Source organism: Leucoraja erinacea, chromosome 2 (genome assembly GCF_028641065.1).
Source record: "Leucoraja erinacea ecotype New England chromosome 2, Leri_hhj_1, whole genome shotgun sequence".
In the NCBI taxonomy this organism is placed as follows: Eukaryota; Metazoa; Chordata; class Chondrichthyes; order Rajiformes; family Rajidae; genus Leucoraja; species Leucoraja erinaceus.
The window spans coordinates 51,989,066-52,010,106 of NC_073378.1; the positions used below are offsets into that span (position 1 = coordinate 51,989,066).

At 42.0% G+C, this 21,041-nt stretch overlaps 1 protein-coding gene across 2 annotated transcripts in view; it reads left to right on the plus strand.

Annotated features, from left to right (window-relative positions):
* The window catches only part of hecw1b (HECT, C2 and WW domain containing E3 ubiquitin protein ligase 1b), a 451,931-nt gene that overhangs the window by 402,242 nt on the left and 28,648 nt on the right, over positions 1–21,041 (plus strand). For both annotated transcript variants that reach the window (XM_055656760.1, XM_055656770.1), the window contains 4 exons: positions 8,478–8,576; positions 13,528–13,657; positions 18,242–18,388; positions 20,620–20,734. In XM_055656760.1, the coding sequence (XP_055512735.1) occupies positions 8,478–8,576; positions 13,528–13,657; positions 18,242–18,388; positions 20,620–20,734 (491 nt within the window). The remainder of the gene's footprint in view (positions 1–8,477; positions 8,577–13,527; positions 13,658–18,241; positions 18,389–20,619; positions 20,735–21,041) is intronic.

Here is a 21,041-nt window from a genome sequence, read left to right on the forward strand (position 1 = left end):
AGAGATCTTAGAATACAGGTGCATGGTTCTTTGAAATCAGTAAGTCAGGAGTACAGTGTGGTGACAAAGGGATTTGGCATGCTTGCCTTTACTGGAAAGGACATTGAGTACAAATGTTGGGTCATCATGATGCAGCTATACAAGTCATTGATGAGACCACTCTTCCTATCCATACATCTGTCCAGGAACCCAAACAGAGCTTTGGAAGTGGATACAATAATACTCTGTATCTACAGTAGTTCTGCAGCATCATCTTGGAGTATTGTGTGCATTTCTGGTTATCCAGCAATAGGAAGAATGTCATTAGGTTGGAAAGGGTACTGAAATGATTTACCAGAACATTATTTTGACTTGCTGGCTTAACATAGGGAGATGTTAGATAGACTGGTACTTTTTTCTTTAAAACGTGGAAGACTGAGTTGTAACCTTATTGAGGTGTGGAAGAGGTGAATGAATAAAGTGAACCCCACAGTCTTTTTCCCAGGACTGAGGATTATAAAACTACAGGCATAGGTTCAAGGTGAGGGGAGAGATTTAAGCTGGAGCTCGGGAGCAATGTTTCACTCAAAGGATAGTCTATATCTGAAATAAGCTGCCAGAGGAAGCTATAGAAATGAATATAATTCTGACTTTTAAAAGACATGTGGACTGCATGGATAGGAAGACTTTAGAGGTCTGTGGGCTAAGCGCAGGCAAATGGTAGTAGCCCAAGATACCAACATGATTAGCATGGACAAGATGAGCCAAAAGACCTGCTTCTATGCTGTACAGCACAACTCATCCTACAAACATATCTCATACTCTTTCAAAAAATCCTATTGAATCTGCATCCACCACTCTTTCCAACAAAATCCATGCCTGATTTTTTTTCCGTTCATTTTCTTCCTCAATAATATCTTCTCTACTTAGCTGATCATGATTTTTTAATTTTAGTAACCAAATCATTTCATTATATTTGCTTTCTCAATGTATGAAAATCTTCAGCATTCACATGAATCCCATGCGTATACTAATTCTCACCTGCTCCTGGTCTAAAGCCTTTACCCAAAATGGAATGTTGCTCTAATTGGTCCTGTAGCCTGCAGATTTCCTCAATCTCTCTGTCCTTTCTATTCTGCCACTTGGTAGGGGAAATAATCTACAGCCTGTTGTGCCAATCAACTCCCAAATCTATATCCTAATCTTCTACATTTATTTTCCCATACTAATTTCATTTTGCTATTACCCTGCTTACAAAATATTTTTCGCACAATGTTTACATCTGAGCAGCTGGGAGATAAAAGGAATTTCAAAACAGTTTCTCTTTCTTCTGAAATATATTGGATTCTTTAATGATGAGCAACATAACCAAAAGTTATTTTCCTGTTACATGACTCTTAACGAGTTACATGACTCACTATATTACCCATCCCACCCCTTGCACCTCACCCAGCAATCATCTTTACAGAGATGCCATTGTCCCTATCTGCAGGCTGATAAAGTTTCAAGTCTGTGTTACAGCAGGACTGCCAACTCTCACGCTTTGAGCGTGACACTCACGCATTTCAGCCAATTCTCACGCCCTCACGCTGAAGACAGAATTCTCACGCTGTCTTCAGTCCCTGCACAGCAATCTTTGCTGCACAGTTTGTCTCTTTGCGCCACATGACAGTGATCTGCATGGATTGGGGAAGCGCGTCGGTCCCGGGCAGCGGGTGTCAGCGCTTTTTGTGTGCCGTCTGCGAGCGCTGGGCTTCTGGCTGCCATGGCAACCTCGCTCCCTCCCTCCCTCCTGCCCTTCAACACACACGGCAGCGCCAGCGCCAGCGCCACCAATCCACGCTACACGGTGCCCGCCAGACTCCCCATTGGGCAGCCGGGGAAACAGAGGGAGGGGAGAAAGAGAGAGAGAGAGAAAGAAAAAAAAGGGAGGGATGGAGGCAAAGAGAGACAGGGGGAGGAGGGAATGTAGAAAGGGGATGAAGGAAGGGAAGGACAAAGAGGAAGCGTGAGGAAAAAGAGGGAGGGTGAGGAAAGAGAGGGAGGGGAGGAAAGAGGGAGGGATGGGGGGGAGGAAAGAGGGAGGAAGGGGAGGAAACAGGGAGGGAGGGGGAGGATGGAGGGGCGGTAGGAAATGTGTGTGTGTATCTGTTTCCCTGTGTGTGTCTCCTTGTGTGTGTATGTGTGTGTGCCTCCCTGTGCGTGTCTCCCTGTGCGTGTCTCCCTGTGTGTGTCTCCCTGTGTGTGTCTCCCTGTGTGTGTCACCCTGTGTGTGTGCGCCTCCCTGTGTGTGTGTGTCTCCCCGTGTATGTGTGTGTCTGTGTCTGTGTCTCCCTGTGTGTGTGTATCCCTGTGTGTGTGTGTGTGTGTGTCTGTGTCTCCCTGCGTGTGTGTGTGTCTTCCTTTGTGTATGTGTCTCCCTGTGCGTCTGTTGTCACATCCTGGCCTTAGACAGGGCTGCCAACTCTCACGCTTTGAGCGTGAGGGTCACGCATTTCAGCCAATTCTCACGCTGATGACACGCTGTCTTCAGTCCCTGCAGAGTTTGTCTTTTTGCGCCACATCAGAGCGATGTGGGCAGTCTGGGGAAGCGCATCAGTTGGCGGCTGTGAGTGACGTCGCATCTCTTCTCTTCTTTCTTGGTTGGATGTGCAGCCGCCGACAACATGAAGCAGCCAGAGATAAAACTAACCAGGTGAATCGGTTGTAAAACATGGGGAGGACCACAATGAGGCCAAACATCTAGGACAGGGTACGGCAACCTACGGCACACGGGCTGAATCCGGCCCGTAACCCGAAAAACCACGTTTTTTTTTCAATTCATTTTCGCAGAGTCGGGGCAGGCGAGCCGACCTGAGAACTGCAGCCAGTCCCTGGGACGCGAGCTGATCTGGGAATGGCAGCCAGTCCCTGGGCATGCAGAATGCCAACTTGATCATTATGGGCAAATTGGGCCAGCCACATACATGTTGTATGATTCTGACTATGAAAATCTGAATGGGCTTAGAATGACCATTTAAGCAAAATTGCCTCCACTTTCCCCATTTTGATTCTTGATGTTAATATCCCTTTGCTCTGTTAACAGCGTTAAAGTACTTATGAGGTCGATTCAGGAAAGGGGACATGTTATTTCTTTTTAGTTTGCTTTAATTTGTTAGTTGATTGTTTGTTGTGCCATTATTTCTGAAATGGTCTTAAAGTTACTTAACTGTTATAAAGCAGTAATAAGTGATTTTTGTCCAAACAATTGGAACTTGCATAAAATGTTTGCATTATTAGCAGGACTGCCAACTCTCACGCATTGAGCGCGAGACTCACGCATTTCACAAAATTCTCATGCTCTCACGCTGATCACAAAATTTCTCACGCTCAAATATCTGCAGGTGCTAAAAGTTCAAAATAAAGCAAAAATTGTTTTAGAGGTGAGTAAAAACCATGAGGGGAATATCAGGTGAATGCATAGTCTTTTTCCCAGGATATGTGATTCAGGCACTAGAGGGTATTGGTTTAAAACAGGGCTGTCAAACTACCAGCACCAACCCCCCTCCCCCTTCCTCCCTGAGGCACCACACACACCTCCAACCCTCACCTCCGGCGGCTCTATGTAGTCGACCGCTCTGTCCACACCCCATGGAGTTTTAACCCTGGCCTGGAGCCAGGAGCGGACCGGGTGAGTGGGAGCGTTGGTGCCGCCTCCAGAGCCTATTCTGGGAGGGGGAACACCCCCTCCCACACCCTCCCACCCCTCGTCCCTACCCTCCCTCGCAATTTATCACTCTCAACTCTCACCCAATGTTGGCAGCCCTGGTTACAGTGTAAGCTGGTGTGAATATTCCTCTTCTTTCCTTTCCTTCCTGCCATGAACCCAGCACTCGAATGCTCATCCTTTTCACACTACTGTTATCTACTCCCTGTTTCTCATGGTATCAAACTCTCCCTCAAAAAAAATCTTCCTTTTGTTGATTTCCCACCACTTTATCTGAATACACGGAGGTTTTGTTGATCAAACACTCAGAACAAGAGAGAGTTAGATATAGCTCTTAGCCGAAGCAAGGGATATGGGAAGAAAGCAGGAACAGGGTACAGATTTTGGATGATCAGCCATGATCATATTGAATGGCGGTGCTGGCTCGAAGGTCCGAATGGCTTACTCCTCAACCTATTTTCTATGTTTCTATGTATCTTGATGTTTCCCCCACTCTTGAAGCTCTGGTAAAACCTCATAAAGTTTGTTCTCTTTCATTTAATTTGCTTTGACAGGTTCTTTGCAGTACAATCTTGGAAAATCTCATGATCCAGATACTAAAGTTTCTTTAGAAGCTCCTAAAATCATTTCCAAAGCTGTCTACTGCCTCATACATTTTTCTGTGCCATAAAGAATGAAGTGCTATAGGAATCATTACTCACCATCTGTTAGTCACAGTGTTGAGTATACTTTGAGCTATGGCTTAAGTACACTTATGATTGTGTAACACAATGTTAAACACACTACTCAGGTTGGGGAACTTGGAACAATTATGAATGATGAACTATTGACATTGCCCAATCTTTAAAATAGTGAAATAATCCAATGAGCAGTGTAGTTTTTTATATATTATTTGATCCCAATATGTATTTATTTTAATATTTTAAAATATATCTGAATATTTTTTTCATTGTATTTACTTACGTTTTATTATCAATTTCTGTGTATGATTCATGAATTGTGATTTGAATCCTTATTTTTATGAACATAAATGCAAAGACTTACATTTTCCAGAAACCCTCTGAATGTAACATTTTCATTGGTATTGAATTGAATTGAATACATTTTATTAGCCAAGGAATTTGCCTTGGTGCTCTGCTTGCAAGTAACAACATGATAACAATTAAGAATAAAACATTATCATTTAAACATGTGAAGAATGAAATAAAATACCAGAGCAAAAGGAGGCTACAGACTTTTGATTGTTGAGTAGAGCTACTGCTCGTAGGGAAAAAAAGGTCATTTTATGTCTGGCTGTGGCGGCTTTGACAGTCCAGAGTTGCCTTCCAGAGGGAAGTGCTTCGTCTGAAGAAGGGTTTCGGCCCAAAACGTCACCTATTTCCTTCGCTCCATAGATGCTGCTGCACCCGCTGAGTTTCTCCAGCAATTTTGTGTACCTTCTTGCTTCAAAGACTTTGTGGCCAGGGTGAGAGGGGTCAGATATGATCTTACCTACTCACTCCCTGGCCCTTGCAGTGTACAGTTCATCGATGGGGGAAAGGTTGCAGCCAACAACCTTCTCGGCTGATCGAACGATGTGTTGCAGCTTCCGGATGTGATCCAATGACAGAGGGATTCAGGTACAGCCAACTGGGAGAGTTTGGAGTACAGTAGCTCTGGCACAATGGTGTTGAATGCAGAGCCAAAATCCACAAACACAATCCTTGTGTAAGTCCCCTGGCGGTCCAAGTGCTGGAGGATGAAATGCAGGCCTGGGTTGACTGCATCAACCACTGATATATTGGCCTGGTATGTAAACTGCAAGGAGTTTGTGATATTTTTCAGGTGGGCCAGCACAAGTCTTTCAAGGGTCTTCATGATTACAGAGGCTCAGTGCAACAGGCCTGTAGTTATTAAAGCCAGTAATCTTTGGCTTTTTGGGTACAGGAACAATATTGGAGACTTTGAAGCAGGCAGGGACAGTGCAGATTTGCAGGGACTGGTTGAAAATGTCTGTGTAGACCGGTGCCAGTTGTTTGGCACATAACTTGAGGATAGAGGGGGAGACATTGTCTGGTCCTGGAGATTTCTGTTTTTTTTTGTTACCGGAATAGCTTCTCCACCTCCTCAATTTCTATTGTTAGGGATGGAGAAGTGGCCAGACTGATGTTGGGCAGCAAGGAAGCGGTGGGTAATGGACAAGGGCCCAGTCTTTGCAGACTGGAATCAGGCTGTGAGTAGGTGTGAAGTGGTGATTGGGGAGGAGTAGGGGGGGAGGGGTTACTGGGGTTATGCTTCTGTCTATCGAACCTGCGGTAGAACTTGTTCAGGTCGTCCAAGGAGCGGGTTTTTTTCCTCTTGTAGCTGGTGATTTCTTGCAAGCCCTTCCACACTGCAGAAGAGTCATTAGCTGAGAACTTGCTCCTCAACTTCTCAGAGTACCTTTCCTTGGCAGCTCTGATTCCTCTTCTCAGCTTTTACTTGGCCTGCCTGTAGAGGTCTGCATCCCTGCTCCTGTAGGCCTCATCTTTAGACTGGCGGAGCTGTCTGACTTCTGCTGTAAACCAAGGCTTGTCATTGTTGAACCAGATCTGGGTCCTAGTGGGAATGCAACAGTCCTCACAAAAGCTGACATATGATGTCACAGTATACAAATAATGCACAGGCCTGAGTACATCGGTAGGAATTATGTGCACAAGGTAACTTTGGAATGGTTTAAACACACGAGGTGCAGCCGAGTGTATTTTAGACCATTCCAAAGTTACCGCTTGCACACAATTCCACTGAAGCACGAAATAGACCTGTGCATCATCTGTTTTATAGAATGGGGGAAAAAAGTAAAATTAAAATTAAAATCTGCTATTTTTCAAATCATGCTGTCTAAGTTCTAACAATAATGCTGAATAGGTGAACACTCTGGGGAAAGAGTGTTTTATTGCAAATGTCTACATTACAGTTGTCCACGTAGTGTCGCTGTACTCCATAGCATATGTATTGGGGAGATTATTTGGTGGAGAGGGTACCGTTCCCCTTTCACAGCAACGCGTAAAACGACGAAAGCATTTTGTCCAGTTCCGATGTTTTGTCACTTGAAATGTCTACCAACTTGACGTTTTTGAACTTTGCAAAATTTTCCAACAGAGAATCCAAACTTTATTGATTTTTTGGTACTGGCAGCATCCGATTCTTCCAGCAATGTTGATAAATCATCGTCCGTCAGCAACTCAAACTGTGGCTCACCCGCACTCGCTATTTTGTATTGCGCGCGCAGCATCAAGCAGACAGCAAAAATCCCCCAAAATACCGTGTATCGGTATCGCTATAGTATTGTATCGATATCGGTTTTCTGGCCAGTAAAAATAATTACACGGTACAGCAGCGACTTTTAGCCAATCAGATTGCAGAGATTCTTAGACACATTCTATAATATCTATATATTCATCGAGGCTTGAGGTGGCTTCCCTGAAGAGTGACCAAAGCAGAATTGGTCCACTTAAGAAATAGTACAAAATAGTGGGACCACTACCGTATTCTCACTTGCCTTAATTACATAATTGAGCAGTAAGGAGTCATACATGAGATTAGGTGAGCTTGCAGCCACATATCCACTCCCTCATTGTGCCCACCTACCTCCATCTCCATAACATTACCCACCTCTGTCACTACTTTGGCTCATCTACTTCTTTGTGAAATCTGAATTGGGCCTTTCTAACATTCCTCTGATCAATTTTTCCATTTTTAATCCTCTGTAATAATAAACTAATTAAAACTCTTAAAACTCAAATGTAACTCCCCTTCAAAAACACTTGTACAGGTACATGGATAGGAATGATTTAGAAGAATATTAGTCAAATGTGGGCAAATGGGAGTAGTTTATATGGGCATCATGGTCTGCAAGGACGAGTAGGGCTGAAGGGCCTGTTTTCATGCTCTATTCTCTGCAAACCTGGTTCAAACAAACACTTGTGCTCACTGACTTCCTTCAGTTCCAAGACATTGATTGTAACTTTCTCATCCTGGTTTAATTTTCTTGCACGGTTTCACTCTTCCCTCTCTTTGTAGCCTTTGCAGACCCACGTTTGTAGTAAATTACTGGTCTCTCATACATCCACAATTTTAATCACTCTGAATTGGCATTGTCCATTCAACTTGCTGGATCTTAAACCCTGGAATTCTCTAGTTTCTTCATTCCTCCCATACATTGTTCCTGAAATCTAACTTTTTTACCCAGATTTCTCCTCATGCAGCTCAATAGTTGTAACTCTTCAAAACCACACGGAAGTTTGGGGTTATTTTTCTATTTAAAAGAAGTGTTATTTGGTGCCAAGGAGACACAAATGAATACAAATGCTGGAATCTTGAGCATACAATCAAACTGCTGGTGATACTAAGTGGGTCAGCTCAGGAGTGTTCCTCCAGCAATCTGTCCTTTGCTTTCATTTCATCCCATGGTTTATTTTGCATGTTATGTACCAGCCATTTTCAGGAAAAGTAGGGAGAAAACAAATCAGCTTTCAAGATATCTTTTTACAGTTTTTTTGTTCAAGTGCACTAGTCTTACAAAGGTTAACTTGAAGTTGGGGGCCATTTTGTGTTCATCATTTCACTCTCTTCAGGAAGTTCTGGGTTTCTGTTTTGTGTATTTCACTGCCCCGCATTGAAGATAGATGCCAACCATCTTCTATGACAGGGCTACTTCTTCAATGCAGATACTTTTCAGATTGTGGGTGACAGAAATGAACAATCCATCATTAACACATACAATTTAAATGGATTTCTAATATGCTCACAGTGATTACTCTTTCCTTTTCAGGTTCAGATTCAGTGGTCGTATACTGGGCCTTGCCCTGATTCACCAATACTTATTGGATGCCTTCTTTACCCGACCCTTCTACAAGGCACTACTACGGCTGTAAGTGTAGAACTCTTGAATGAATGCATGAATGAATGAATGAATGAATGAAAACTTTATTGTCATTCAGATATACACCTAGACACAGTGCACCTTGAACAAAATTTCGTTGCATTTGTCTCTCCAAAATCAGGTAATAGTAAAAAGTGCTAGGTGCGTCCATAAAAATGCCTCATGTGCATGGTTCTGTAAAATAAATATATATAAAAAGTTTTTAAAAAGTGTCGATATTTAAAAAGTTCTAGCCTCGGTTTTGTTGATTGTTCAGTAATCTTATGGCCTGGGGGATGAAGCCTCCATACATATCATTCAAGTTTTCAAGGATTCAAGTCTCCATACATATCATTAACAGATTTATGTCATCATTACTCTGTTCAGATTAAGTTTCAGAATAAATATCATAGTAATGGGAAGGATATCCTTGTGATTGAGGCAGTGCAGCGTAGGTTCACGAGATTTATCTCTGGGATGGCGGGACTGTCATATGAGGAAAGATTGAAAATACTCGGTTTGTATTCACTGGAGTTTAGAAGGATGAGGGGGCATCTTATAGAAACATATAAAATTATAAAAGAACTGGACAAGCTAGATGCAGGAAAAATGTTCCCAATGTTGGGCGAGTCCAGAACCTGGGGCCACAGTCTTAGAATAAAGGGGAGGCCATTTAAGACTGAGGTGAGAAAAAACGTTTTCACCCAGAGAGTTGTGAATTTATGGAATTCCCTGCCACAGAGGGCAGTGGAGGCCAAGTCACTGGATGGATTTAAGAGAGAGTTAGATTGAGCTCTAGGGGCTAGAGGAGTCGAGGGATATGGGGAGAAGGCAGGCACGGGGTATTGATAGGGGACGATCAGCCATGATCACAATGAATGCCAGTGCTGGCTCGAAGGGCCAAATGGCCTCCTCCTGCACCTATTTTCTATGTTTCTAATGTACTCTAATGAGGTTCTGTGATCATTTTATAGAAATATTAGCCCTTTATTTTGTTTATTACTTTTAAATCATAAACTTTCCTTTAGTTGAGACTATCCAGACCAAAGAAGCCATCACCATAATCTCACAGCGTCTGAAGCTAAAATTACAATCCCTCCAGTTCGCAGTCAATTTTGCTGTTTGGTTTTATTGAAATGTCATAATGTTTTTCTGGGCTATATCATTTAATATTATAATGAATTCCAATGGCTCAAAGGTTTTTATGGAATCGGGTTAAACAGTGATAACTTTACAAGATTTTGCCATGATGTAATTAGTGTCCCAGTAAAAGCCATACTTTAAATTGCTATCATGATACAGGAATGTTGGACTATTTTAAAATCACATTTGGAATTGGTTTATTATGGTTACATGTACCAAGATAGAGTGATGCTTTGTTTGCATGCTGTCCAGTTAAACCCTACCATACATTAAGTCAGTCAACCCATACATAATTGCAACAGATAGTGCAAGAAGAAAAATACCAGTAAATACCACTAAACCAGTAAAAATTACAGCATTATTGTGTTACATTTACAGAGAAAGGCCAGATTTTAAAAAGTGCAGTCCACAATGAGGAAGGTTGGAAGATCGGGACTGCACCCTAGCTTTAGGGTATGACCATTCAGTAGTCTGGCAACAGTGTTGAAGAAGCTTTACCTAAACCTGGTGGATCGTGCTTTCAAGCATTTGTATCTTCTGCCAGACAAAAGAGCAGCTGTAAAATACCGTGGCTGTTTCTGATTCAAATGTTCCAGATATTCAAAGCTATTCAGCAATGTTCAAATCTGTTCAAACCTTGTACTAAATTAGTATTTTGCAGTAGTGTTCACTAAGGAGAAAGACATGTAGGATAGTGAGATCAGTAGAGGGTATGCTATTTTTCTCTGGCATGCTGATATCAAGAAGGAAGAGGTGTTGGGTCTAGTGAAGAAGATTAAGACCATAGTTCCCCAGACCTTGATGGGATCTATGAAAGACACAATGTGCTGGAGTAATTCAACGGGTCAGGCAGCATCTCTGGAGGAATATCTGACGTTTCAAAACCCCTCTTTAGCGTGAAACCCTTCTTAAGACTGGATCTGTCCCAGGTTTTTGAGGGAAACAAGGGAGGATATTGCTGGGGCCCTGATGGAGATCTTTAGGATCTCACCTGTGGCAAGAAAGATATGGAGGGCTGGAATGATGCCAATGTTTTCCCTTTGATTAATATGGGCAATAGAGATAATCCAGCAAATGACAGACCACGAAACCTTACCTCAGCAGTAGAAAAGCTGTTGGGGTGGATTCTTCAGGTACAATTTACTCATATTTGGAAAAACATGGATTAATTAGGGATAGTTAGCATGGCTTCGTGTGGAACGGGCCATGTTTTATCAAGTTTTTTGAGGAAATTATGAAGATGATTGTTGAGGGTAGGGCAGTGGATGTTGCGTACATGGATTTTAATTACATTTTACAAGGTCCCTAATACCCTCCAATCCAGGTTGCATTCTGGTCTCCTCTGCACTCTTTACTATGTCTCAACATTATTCCTGCAATATGGCAACCAGGACTTCATACAATACTCTAAATGCAGCTTAACCAAAGTCCTATACAGGTGCATCATGACTTCATATTTCTTGTAGGATTCTGAATTTTCAGAAAACAATTATTGTTTTTTGTTATTATTGCAAATTTGTTATGGTATGATTTAAATGATTCATTTAATTTCAAAAACTGGTGAAGGTGTTTCCATGTAATATTAATAAACCAAACATAGTTAATGAAGCATTACCACACTAAATACTACACATCATTCTCTGCCTTATTGTGCATTTATCAGCACTAGAAAATCATTGCTGATAGAAACATTTGTTTTACTTATTTACATTTTTTACATTGCTTCCAATAACTGGATATAAGATGCATTACCTTTGCAAATAAAATGTAAGACATTGAACTGTGGTGATAAAATTTTAAAAAATGAGCACATCACATGCACGTCCTTTCTGTATACTCTCAGTCACATATTCTTGATAAAGTATTTATCAGAAATGATCAACTCCATTCATTGACATAATCAACTGAGCTCTCAAACACAGACTTGTACAGTGGTAAAAGGGCTACCCCACTGCGGCGACCTAATCCGCGAGTTCAGAAGAGTTTGCCCTCGACTCATACTCGCAGCATGGTCGACACGAGGTCCTAGGTGGTCTCCTTCATGCTCGAGAGTAGTCCCTGTGTACTCGATGCCTCAGATAGGTCGCGGCGTATTTTTCATCATGCTGAAAAATGCCTGCGAGTAAAAAAAGGTCGCCATGGAAAAAATCGATACTTTTTTTACTCGTAGGTTTAGTCGAAGTAGGTCGTAGTAGGTCGGCATGTTATTCGTAGGTAATCGAGGGTAGTCAACGGTAATCGAAGGTAGTCGAAGGTAGTTGTAGATAGTCTTCAACATAGTCGAAGGGAGGTCGAAGGAGATCGAAGGAGGTCATCTTCACTCTCCACTATTCGGTGTCCAATTTTCCCGAAGCTAGTCGAAGTTAGTCTTCAACATAGTCGAAGAACGTCTTCTACATAGTCGAAGGAGGTCTTCAACGTGACATTTTTTCAAACTCTCCTAAACTCTTCTGAACTCGCCAATTAGGTCGCCGCAGTGGGACAGCCCCTTAACATGATCTCCTGTACTCATTACCCTGACCTGTGAAGGCAAGTGTGCCACATGCCTTCTTCACTGCCTTGTTTACCTGTGTCACAACTTTTAGGCCTCTTGGCTGAGCAAGCTGGGCATTCGAGCCCCAGACATGTTCAAGATCGTCCTTTAAGATTGTCTGTAAGCTGGCAGCCTTCCACCATCTGTGCAGCAAGCAATGGGCTGACATTGCAAAGAGCATTAGAAAAGATAAAAGCAGTCTCTAAAAGATGCACTAATTGTTGCATTTATGCAGTAGTGTATGCATGCTTTATAAATTTGTTTTGGAAAGTGTGATTTGTGCTGGACTTTTGTCCAATCATGGTCCAAATAGATAGTCTGGTCAACTGCAGAGCGAAGATAGAATATGAGTTTGATGAATGGGGAAATGTGGTTGAGTTTACTGGTGTGAGAGTTAAATATATCAGTAAGTAAAGAAGCATTGAAAGGTCGCCTGCTCCCTTCCTTCTGTTTCTGCCTACGAAGATTCATTTAGCAACCAACTTAAAAATAGTTGATGACCCTTTCAAAATAGAGATGATTGAGATGAAGGTCCTTTCTTGATGCTGAATATGTGTTCACTCAGCAAGATTAAGAGGAGATATTCTTTAAAATATAGTACACATCCCTGGATAACCCTGCAGAATGCTTTAAAGATTTTTCTCCAGGTTTTCTACCCAGCAGTGAGTTTGATTGACAGGTAGGGAGCTTGTTTTTTTGGGAATTCCTGCACAGAAAGATTCGTACGAAATACAAGAGGAAGGTGTTACTGTTGAAGCTCTGCTTGTGGAGCATCTTTGGTGCTAGACAACACAGGAGGTCATAGTTGGTTGGGCAAGATTATGAGACATTGTGAATGTGATTGTCACAAGAATAATTCACAAGTGTAGGGACAGACTGTGGTTGAGTAGAACACGGTGTATTATTTTGAACATAAGGTGGAGTAAAATGTAGAATAAAATCAGGAAGGCAAATTTATTAACCAAAAATAAATTGAACCCTGAAAAGATGTTAGAGATTGCTACAACTCAATGTTAGAAGAGTCAGTTTGGATGTAACAGTTTTCGCACAACTGGAGATCATGAAGGCAAATGGCAGAGAAAAACTGGATAGATGTGTAAAGTGGTCCACAACTGGAAAGTGTCTGCTGCATGTCTGCTGCAGGTATCAAGCTGATGAACCACAGAATCTTATCTGGCCCAGCAGTTACCTTAGTTTCCTAAACGCAAACTTATAATAGGTGAGATAAATCAGTACGAGGATGCCTACTGCAAATTTATGTTAATTGTTTGTATTTCCTTTCAGACCATGTGACCTGAGTGACCTGGAATACCTGGATGAAGAGTTCCATCAAAGTCTACAATGGATGAAAGATAATGATATCACAGATATCCTCGACCTCACCTTCACAGTTAACGAGGAGGTGTTTGGGCAGGTTTGTGTAATTAGTCCTATTGCAAAGGCAAGATTAAACGATAACAGCACAAAGATTAATATTTAAGAACTGAAATGATGAAGTTAACTTATTAAGGATCTCTCTTGGCACATTATGCAATGACAAACCAACCAATAAAATGTTCATTGGCTCTCTGCAAACCAACTATTCAACACACATTTGCCTTTCAACTCTTGGCACCTGTGGTTTCCCCTCCAACTTTATTATCAGTCATTGTTGAATGAGTATTCCTGCTTCCTGTTGAATATTTGGCAGATTTAATGTGAGAAGAATGGAACACAGTCCAAGGAGGACTGCAACTTTACCGCTTCCTGGGTAAACCTCTTATTTCCCTGCTCTTGAAGGAATTTCTCTTCATGTTAGGAAATGCGGTGCAACTGAAAAAAACGACATTTCCTCATATTGAATTATTTTGGCTTATTTTGGCAAACTGGCTTAAATTAAACACACAGCTCATAACCAACTGTGGTTTTGAGCAACAGTGAGATGCCCAATATGCCTAAATCCCCTTGATCTACGACCACCATTGATTCATTAATCAATCTGAATGCATTCCCACCCATGTTAATAACCTCAGATACCCTCAGATATTTTCTGGGAGCACAACATTCCTAAAATGTGAGGCTGCTTTAGGTTAGCTCAGGTTTTCAGATACAATTTGAAATAATCATCATTGAAGCCTGTGTTGCTGATTTTCTCATGCAGCTTACAGGCATCTGTTTAAGCCACAATAAAAACTAACGATGGCATAATGATGGCATTTCCTTAAATGTCATGCTTCAGTTACACTCTGTAATCTAGCCACAAAATGGCTTTTGGATTTTCTATTTTGTGTGTTATGTTGCTTTTTATTAGTATGACTGTAAGGCAAATCAAATTCCTTGTATGTTGCAAAACATATTTGGCTAATAAAGTATGATTATGTGTATGAATATGATTATGATTATGAATTAACCTAATTTTGGCAAGTCATATTTTCCTTCATTTCTATTCAAACAACAGATCACTAACTTTAAAAGATACATTGAATAAACAGATTTGGCAGTGACAAAATGTGAAGCCTGTACAATTTTGTTGAAAATGAGTTGGTTGCGAAAGTAACCATTTCAATGAGAGTAATTAATCCATAACCTCTCAGTAAGATTACTTTTAATGTCCTTCATCTCCCTGTATCCCACTCTATCATTGATCTATCTTTCTACCTTTCTCTGCATATTAAAATTTGTTTACCTCTATCTCTTCCCAGTTCCAATGAAGAATCTTTGACCTGCAATGTTAACTTTAATTCTCTTTAAGTAGATGCTCCCTGAGTGTTTCCTGCATTTTCTTTTTCTATTGCCGAATTACAGCATTCAGATATTTTGCTTTAGATTATTTTCTAATTGAAAGTAACTTTGCAATAATGTACACAGCGAGTTTCTTCTTATTTTGATACATCTAGTCAGTTTCTTCGCAAATTTTGTAGAAATTCCATGATCTTTTGTGTTATTTGCAAGGTCAGATGAATCATGTTATTCCATGCTGTTACATAGAAAATAGAAATATAGAAAATAGGTGCAGGAGTAGGCCCTTTGGCCCTTTGAGCCTGCACCGCCATTCAATATGATCATGGCTGATCATCCAACTCAGTATCCTGTACCTGCCTTCTCTCCATACCCCCTGATCCCTTTAGCCACAAGGGCCACATCTAACTCCCTCTTAAATATAGCCAATGAACTGGCCTCAACTACCTTCTGTGGTAGAGAGTTCCAGAGATTCACCACTCTCTGTGTGAAAAATGTTCTTCTCATCTCGGTCCTAAAGGATTTCCCCTCTATCCTTAAACTGTGACCCCTTGTCCTGGACTTCTTCAACATTGGGAACAATCTTCCTGCATCTAGCCTGTCCAACCCCTTAAGAATTGTGTACGTTTCTATAAGATCCCCCCTCAATCTTCTAAATTCTAGTGAGTACAAACCGAGTCTATCCAGTCTTTCTTCATATGAAAGTCCTGACATCCCAGGAATCAGTCTGTTGAACCTTCTCTGTACTCCCTCTATGGCAAGAATGTCCTTCCTCAGATTTGGAGACCAAAACTGTACGCAATAGTCCAGGTGTGGTCTCACCAAGACCCTGTACAACTGCAGTAGAACCTCCCTGCTCCTATACTCAAATCTCTGTTATGAAAACTCTATGGCTTTGCCTCTGATTGATGGTTAAATTTCCAATTACATTCTTTAGGAATGATGTGCATACGACGCGTGCACCAAAAATTGATGTCCTGATTTTTACATTAAGATTTTCAGGACATTAGAGATTCACATTCAGATTAGAGGCAAAGATTCACATGGACCTTTTCCAACCTCATCAATTGCATTCAGAACTCTTAATATGGCGTACTCTACATCAGTGAGACCAAATGCAGACTAGGCAAATGCTTTTTCAAGCACCTGCACACTCTTCACTGTGTCTGTCAGGTCCTCCATTTGCCAACCATTCCCCTTCCTTTCCCACACTGACTTGTAAGTCCCTGGCCTCTTCCACTGCCAGGATGAGGCCAAACACAAAATAGAGGAACAGCACCTCATATTCTGCTTTCCAATCGACAACCTAATGGCGTGAACATTGAATTTTCCCATTTCAGGTTCCCCGCACCTTCTTTGTTCCTTTCTCTCTCCTGCTATTTATCCTGGTCTTCTCTCACACCCCCTTCTCCTAAGCCCTTTCCCACTAACCCCATCACATAGAAACATAGAAATTAGGTGCAGGAGTAGGCCATTCGGCCCTTCGAGCCTGCACCGCCATTCAATATGATCATGGCTGATCATCCAACTCAGTATCCCGTACCTGCCTTCTCTCCATACCCTCTGACCCCCTTAGCCACAAGGGCCACATCTAACTCCCTCTTAAATATAGCCAATGAACTGGCCTCGACTACCCTCGGCAGCAGAGAGTTCCAGAGATTCACCACTCTCTGTGTGAAAAAAGTTCTTCTCATCTCGGTTTTAAAGGATTTCCCCCTTATCCTTAAGCTGTGACCCCTTGTCCTGGACTTCCCCAACATCAGGAGCAATCTTCCTGCATCTAGCCTGTCCAACCCCTTAAGAATTTTGTAAGTCTCTATAAGATCCCCTCTCAATATCCTAAATTCTAGAGAGTATAAACCAAGTCTATCCAGTCTTTCTTCATAAGACAGTCCTGACATCTCAGGAATCAGTCTGGTGAACCTTCTCTGCACTCCCTCTATGGCAATAATGTCCTTCCTCAGATTTGGAGACCAAAACTGTACGCAATACTCCAGGTGTGGTCTCACCAAGACCCTGTACAACTGCAGTAGAACCTCCCTGCTCCTATACTCAAATCCTTTTGCTATGAAAGCTAACATACCATTCGCTTTCTTCACTGCCTGCTGCACCTGCATGCCTACTTTCAATGACTGGTGTACCATGACACCCAGGTCTCGCTGCATCTCCCCTTTTCCTAGTCAGCCACCATTTAGATAATAGTCTGCTTTCCTGTTTTTGCCACCAAAATGGATAACCCTGTTATGGATCACCCTGTTGCTTCCCACCCCCCCCCCCCTCCTCCCTTCACACAATTCTTTCTCTGAATCCCCCCCCTCCATTGCACACCCTCTCATCGCTCTGATGTTCCCATCTGTTACCACCGCTTATTCAGTGCCATTCTTCATGTTCCTTTCCGATCAAATTCCAAAATCTGCAGTCTTTTGTTTTTTACATCACCTCCCAGCCTGTGATGATATCTCCACCATTCCCTCGCGCACCCTATAGTTAACTGCCAATGAACCCCTCACTCTATCCATCTGTCACTTGCTAGGTCTTGCCCACTCCTCCTCCCTCTACTCTTACAGTCAAGATGAAGATTCAACCCAAAACATAAACTGTATATTTCCCTCCACAGATGCTGCCGCTCCAGATACTGCTGGTGCTCCTGCACCAAGTCTCTTTCTTTGTCTTCAGATTCAGATTAGTTTATTATCATATACACCAGGGTAAATAAGGTGATCATGATACCTACATCAGCATAAAGGAAAAATGTTAGGTTGCTGGTGATATCAATGCCTAGGTCCCCACTTCAGACTGATGAGGGTCCTGACCAACAACATCACCTGTGTTCTCCAGAGGTGCTGCCTGACCCGATGAGTTATGCCAGCACTTTGTGTCTTTACGAGATCACTGAAGTTGGGATCACTTCTCTATGCTGAGTGGAAGTCCGGCAGAAATGTTCACACTTAGCTTGTAAAAATCTGCAAATCATTTGCTTTTTACCTTACTCCACAGTTTTGCTGTGCATCAAACTCTTTCATATGGTCTGAAAGGTCTTGAGGAGACTTATGGGTCAGGCAGTTGAAATTCTTTCACTGTAATTGAAGGGGAACGAGAAGCAGATTATCAAAGGACCAATCAGAATATGTAATATGAACCTTATTTAGTGTAATACGAACCTCATTTATTCTATGTAAACCCTTAATGATGCAGGATCAATAGTTAATGCATTTAGTGTAATTTCAATAACTCCCTCATAATTGGTACTTCTATGTTTAAATAATACTTTTACTTGTAGGTCACGGAACGAGAACTCAAGTCAGGAGGGGCCAATATTCAAGTATCAGAGAAAAACAAAAAGGAATATATCGAACGGATGGTGAAGTGGAGAGTAGAAAGAGGAGTTGTTCAGCAGACTGAGGCCTTGGTTCGAGGTTTCTATGAGGTAAGTTGAAGTCTTCAAACTAGTAACTTTAACAAAGCGTGGGAATTGTGGATGTATATGTTACCCAGGAACATGTTGACTGGTGTGAACTTTAAGGTGAGAATGTCATTGTTAAAATAGGATGCCAAGGTTCAAAGGTTCAAAGGTTTATTTATTAGTCACATACACCTAGGTGTAGTGAAATTCTTGTTGCCAGTGCAGCACATAAAAAAAGAATACAAACATGACAATAATAAAGAACTTTAACAGAAAAAACATAACCCCCACAATGGTTTCCATTATGAGGGAAGGCACTAAGTCCAGTCCCATCCCCATGTCCACCCATAGTCGGGCCTATTGAGGCCTCTGCAGTCGCCTCTATGGAGGCCCGATGTTCCAGGCCGTTCTCGCCGGGTGATGCTGTTCCGCCATCGGGAGAATCTTCTCAACGGCATGGGACACCTGGAACGGCAGTCTCCTTACTCGGGACCGCGGCTTCCGAAGCCAACAAGGCTGCGCCGGATGGAGCTCCACTACTGGCAATCTCAGCAAGAGATCCCAGTCTCCCGATGTTAAAGTCAGCGCCACCGCCAAACGGGGGACCCTGAAAGGTAGTTTAATAAAAACACCCCCCCCCCCCCCCCCCCCCCGGAGTTTTGTGTTACAATAAAGCGACTAGAACTTCAGAACAAAAACACTTTAACTAACTAAAAATTAAAAAAAGATGGAAAAACAGACAGCTGCAGGCTGGGCAGCCATACCATACAGGACGGCAGTTCCCTATCAGAATTCCCAGATGGATTGCATAGCGATCTTGATAGAAGTTATGACTAATGGAAGATATGAATCACAAATGAATTTCTGACACCAAGTGTACTGATGAATAATTTTACTATTTCTCTTTGACACGATGTCATGCAATTGAAATCTAGGGTCAAGAAATATATTGGATCATAACAAGTGTGTGAATTGCATTGCACAATTTCTGCCTTTTCGCATATTTTTTAAGTTGGTGTTGGGCCAAGCAACTAATGCTCTCAAAAATAGATGGCTTTCAACATTGCATAAAGCTCATTTAGATAGGTTCAAAAATAACTCAACTCTTTGCCAAAAAGGAAGGTGCAGAATAATGTTAAAAATCAAGGCAAAGGTAGTCTGAAATGTCGGAGGTCATGGATTGATATCAAAGGGCAGATACTAGCATGGATAGCAGGTTGGCTGGATGGCAAAAGGCAAAGAGTGGCAATAAAGGGGGCTTTTTCTAGTTGGCTGCCAGTGACTAGCAGAGTTCCGCAAGGGTCGGTGCTGGGACCACTACTCTTCACGTTGTAAATTAATGATTTGGATGAGAGGATTGAAGGCTTTGTGGCCAAGTTTGCAGGTGATAAGAAGATAGGTGGAGGGGCAAGTAGTGTAGAGAAAGCAGGGTCTCAGCAAAAGGACGAGCAGGTTGGGAGAGTGGGCAGATGGAATACAGCATAGCAAACGTGGACTTGTGCATTTTGGTAGTAGGAATAAAGATGTAGACTATTTTCTAAATGGGGAGAGAATTCAGAAATCGGAAGTGCAAAGGGACTTGGGAGTGCTGGTGCAGGATTCCCTAAAAGTTAATTTGCAAGTCGAACCAGTGGTAAGGAAGGCAAACTCAATGCTAGCGTTTATTTCCAGCTGACTAGAATGCAAAAACAGGGATGTAATGCTGAGGCTTTATAAGGCACTGGTCAGACCACATTTCGAGTATTGTGAGAAATGTTGGGCCCCATAACAGAGGAAGGGTGTTGCTAGCGCTGGAGATGGTCCAGAGGAGGTTTACGCGAATGATCCCAGGAATGAGTAGGTTAACATATGCTGTGGCGGAGTTTGAACACAGGCCTCTGAACTGCTAGTCCACTATATTATTGCTCTATCATTCTCGTGGTGGTTTCAAAGCAAATTGGAGAAGAGTATGAAAAATAAACAATTATAGAGTGTGAGCAGATGGATTGCACTTGCAGATTTACTCTTCCAAAGAACTAGCACGTGATGACCAAGTGATCTCTGTCTATGCTCAAAGATTCTCTGATTCAGTAAATAAAAATCCATATATTACACTTGTATAACCCATTCCTACTGAGCTGTATCTTTTAGATATTTTTCAGTTCTATTTTGACTGAGAATGTGAAATTCACTACAGGTGAACTGTTGCAATTGTCAGATTTGTTGCAGTCCTTTTATTGGGCTTCCAAACAATTAATAGTTTACTTGTTTTCCAGGTGGTAGATTTAAGGCTGGTTTCAGTGTTTGATGCCCGAGAGCTAGAACTGGTTATCGCAGGAACAGCAGAGATTGATCTGAATGATTGGCGCAATAATACCGAGTACCGAAGTGGTGAGTGTTTCCCTATTTCGCAGTCCTTAGATGGCTGCAGAAAGTCGAATCACTTGCTGGTCACATCGTTTGTTGTGGTTTCATCCACATCCTCAAATTAAGCTCTTGCCTATAGGATAGTGCAGTAATAGTCTTCTTGTCAAGTGCAAAGCTAAAGATTATGGCTGATTATCAACAAGGACTGAACTGGTGAAGCCAATCAGACATCCTGAAGCCAGTTGAGCTGCTACCTCATAGCTCCCATATACAGCCTGAGGTTCAATTCTGCTCTCTCTGGAAGTGTCTTGCTATTCATTGCCCTGAATCT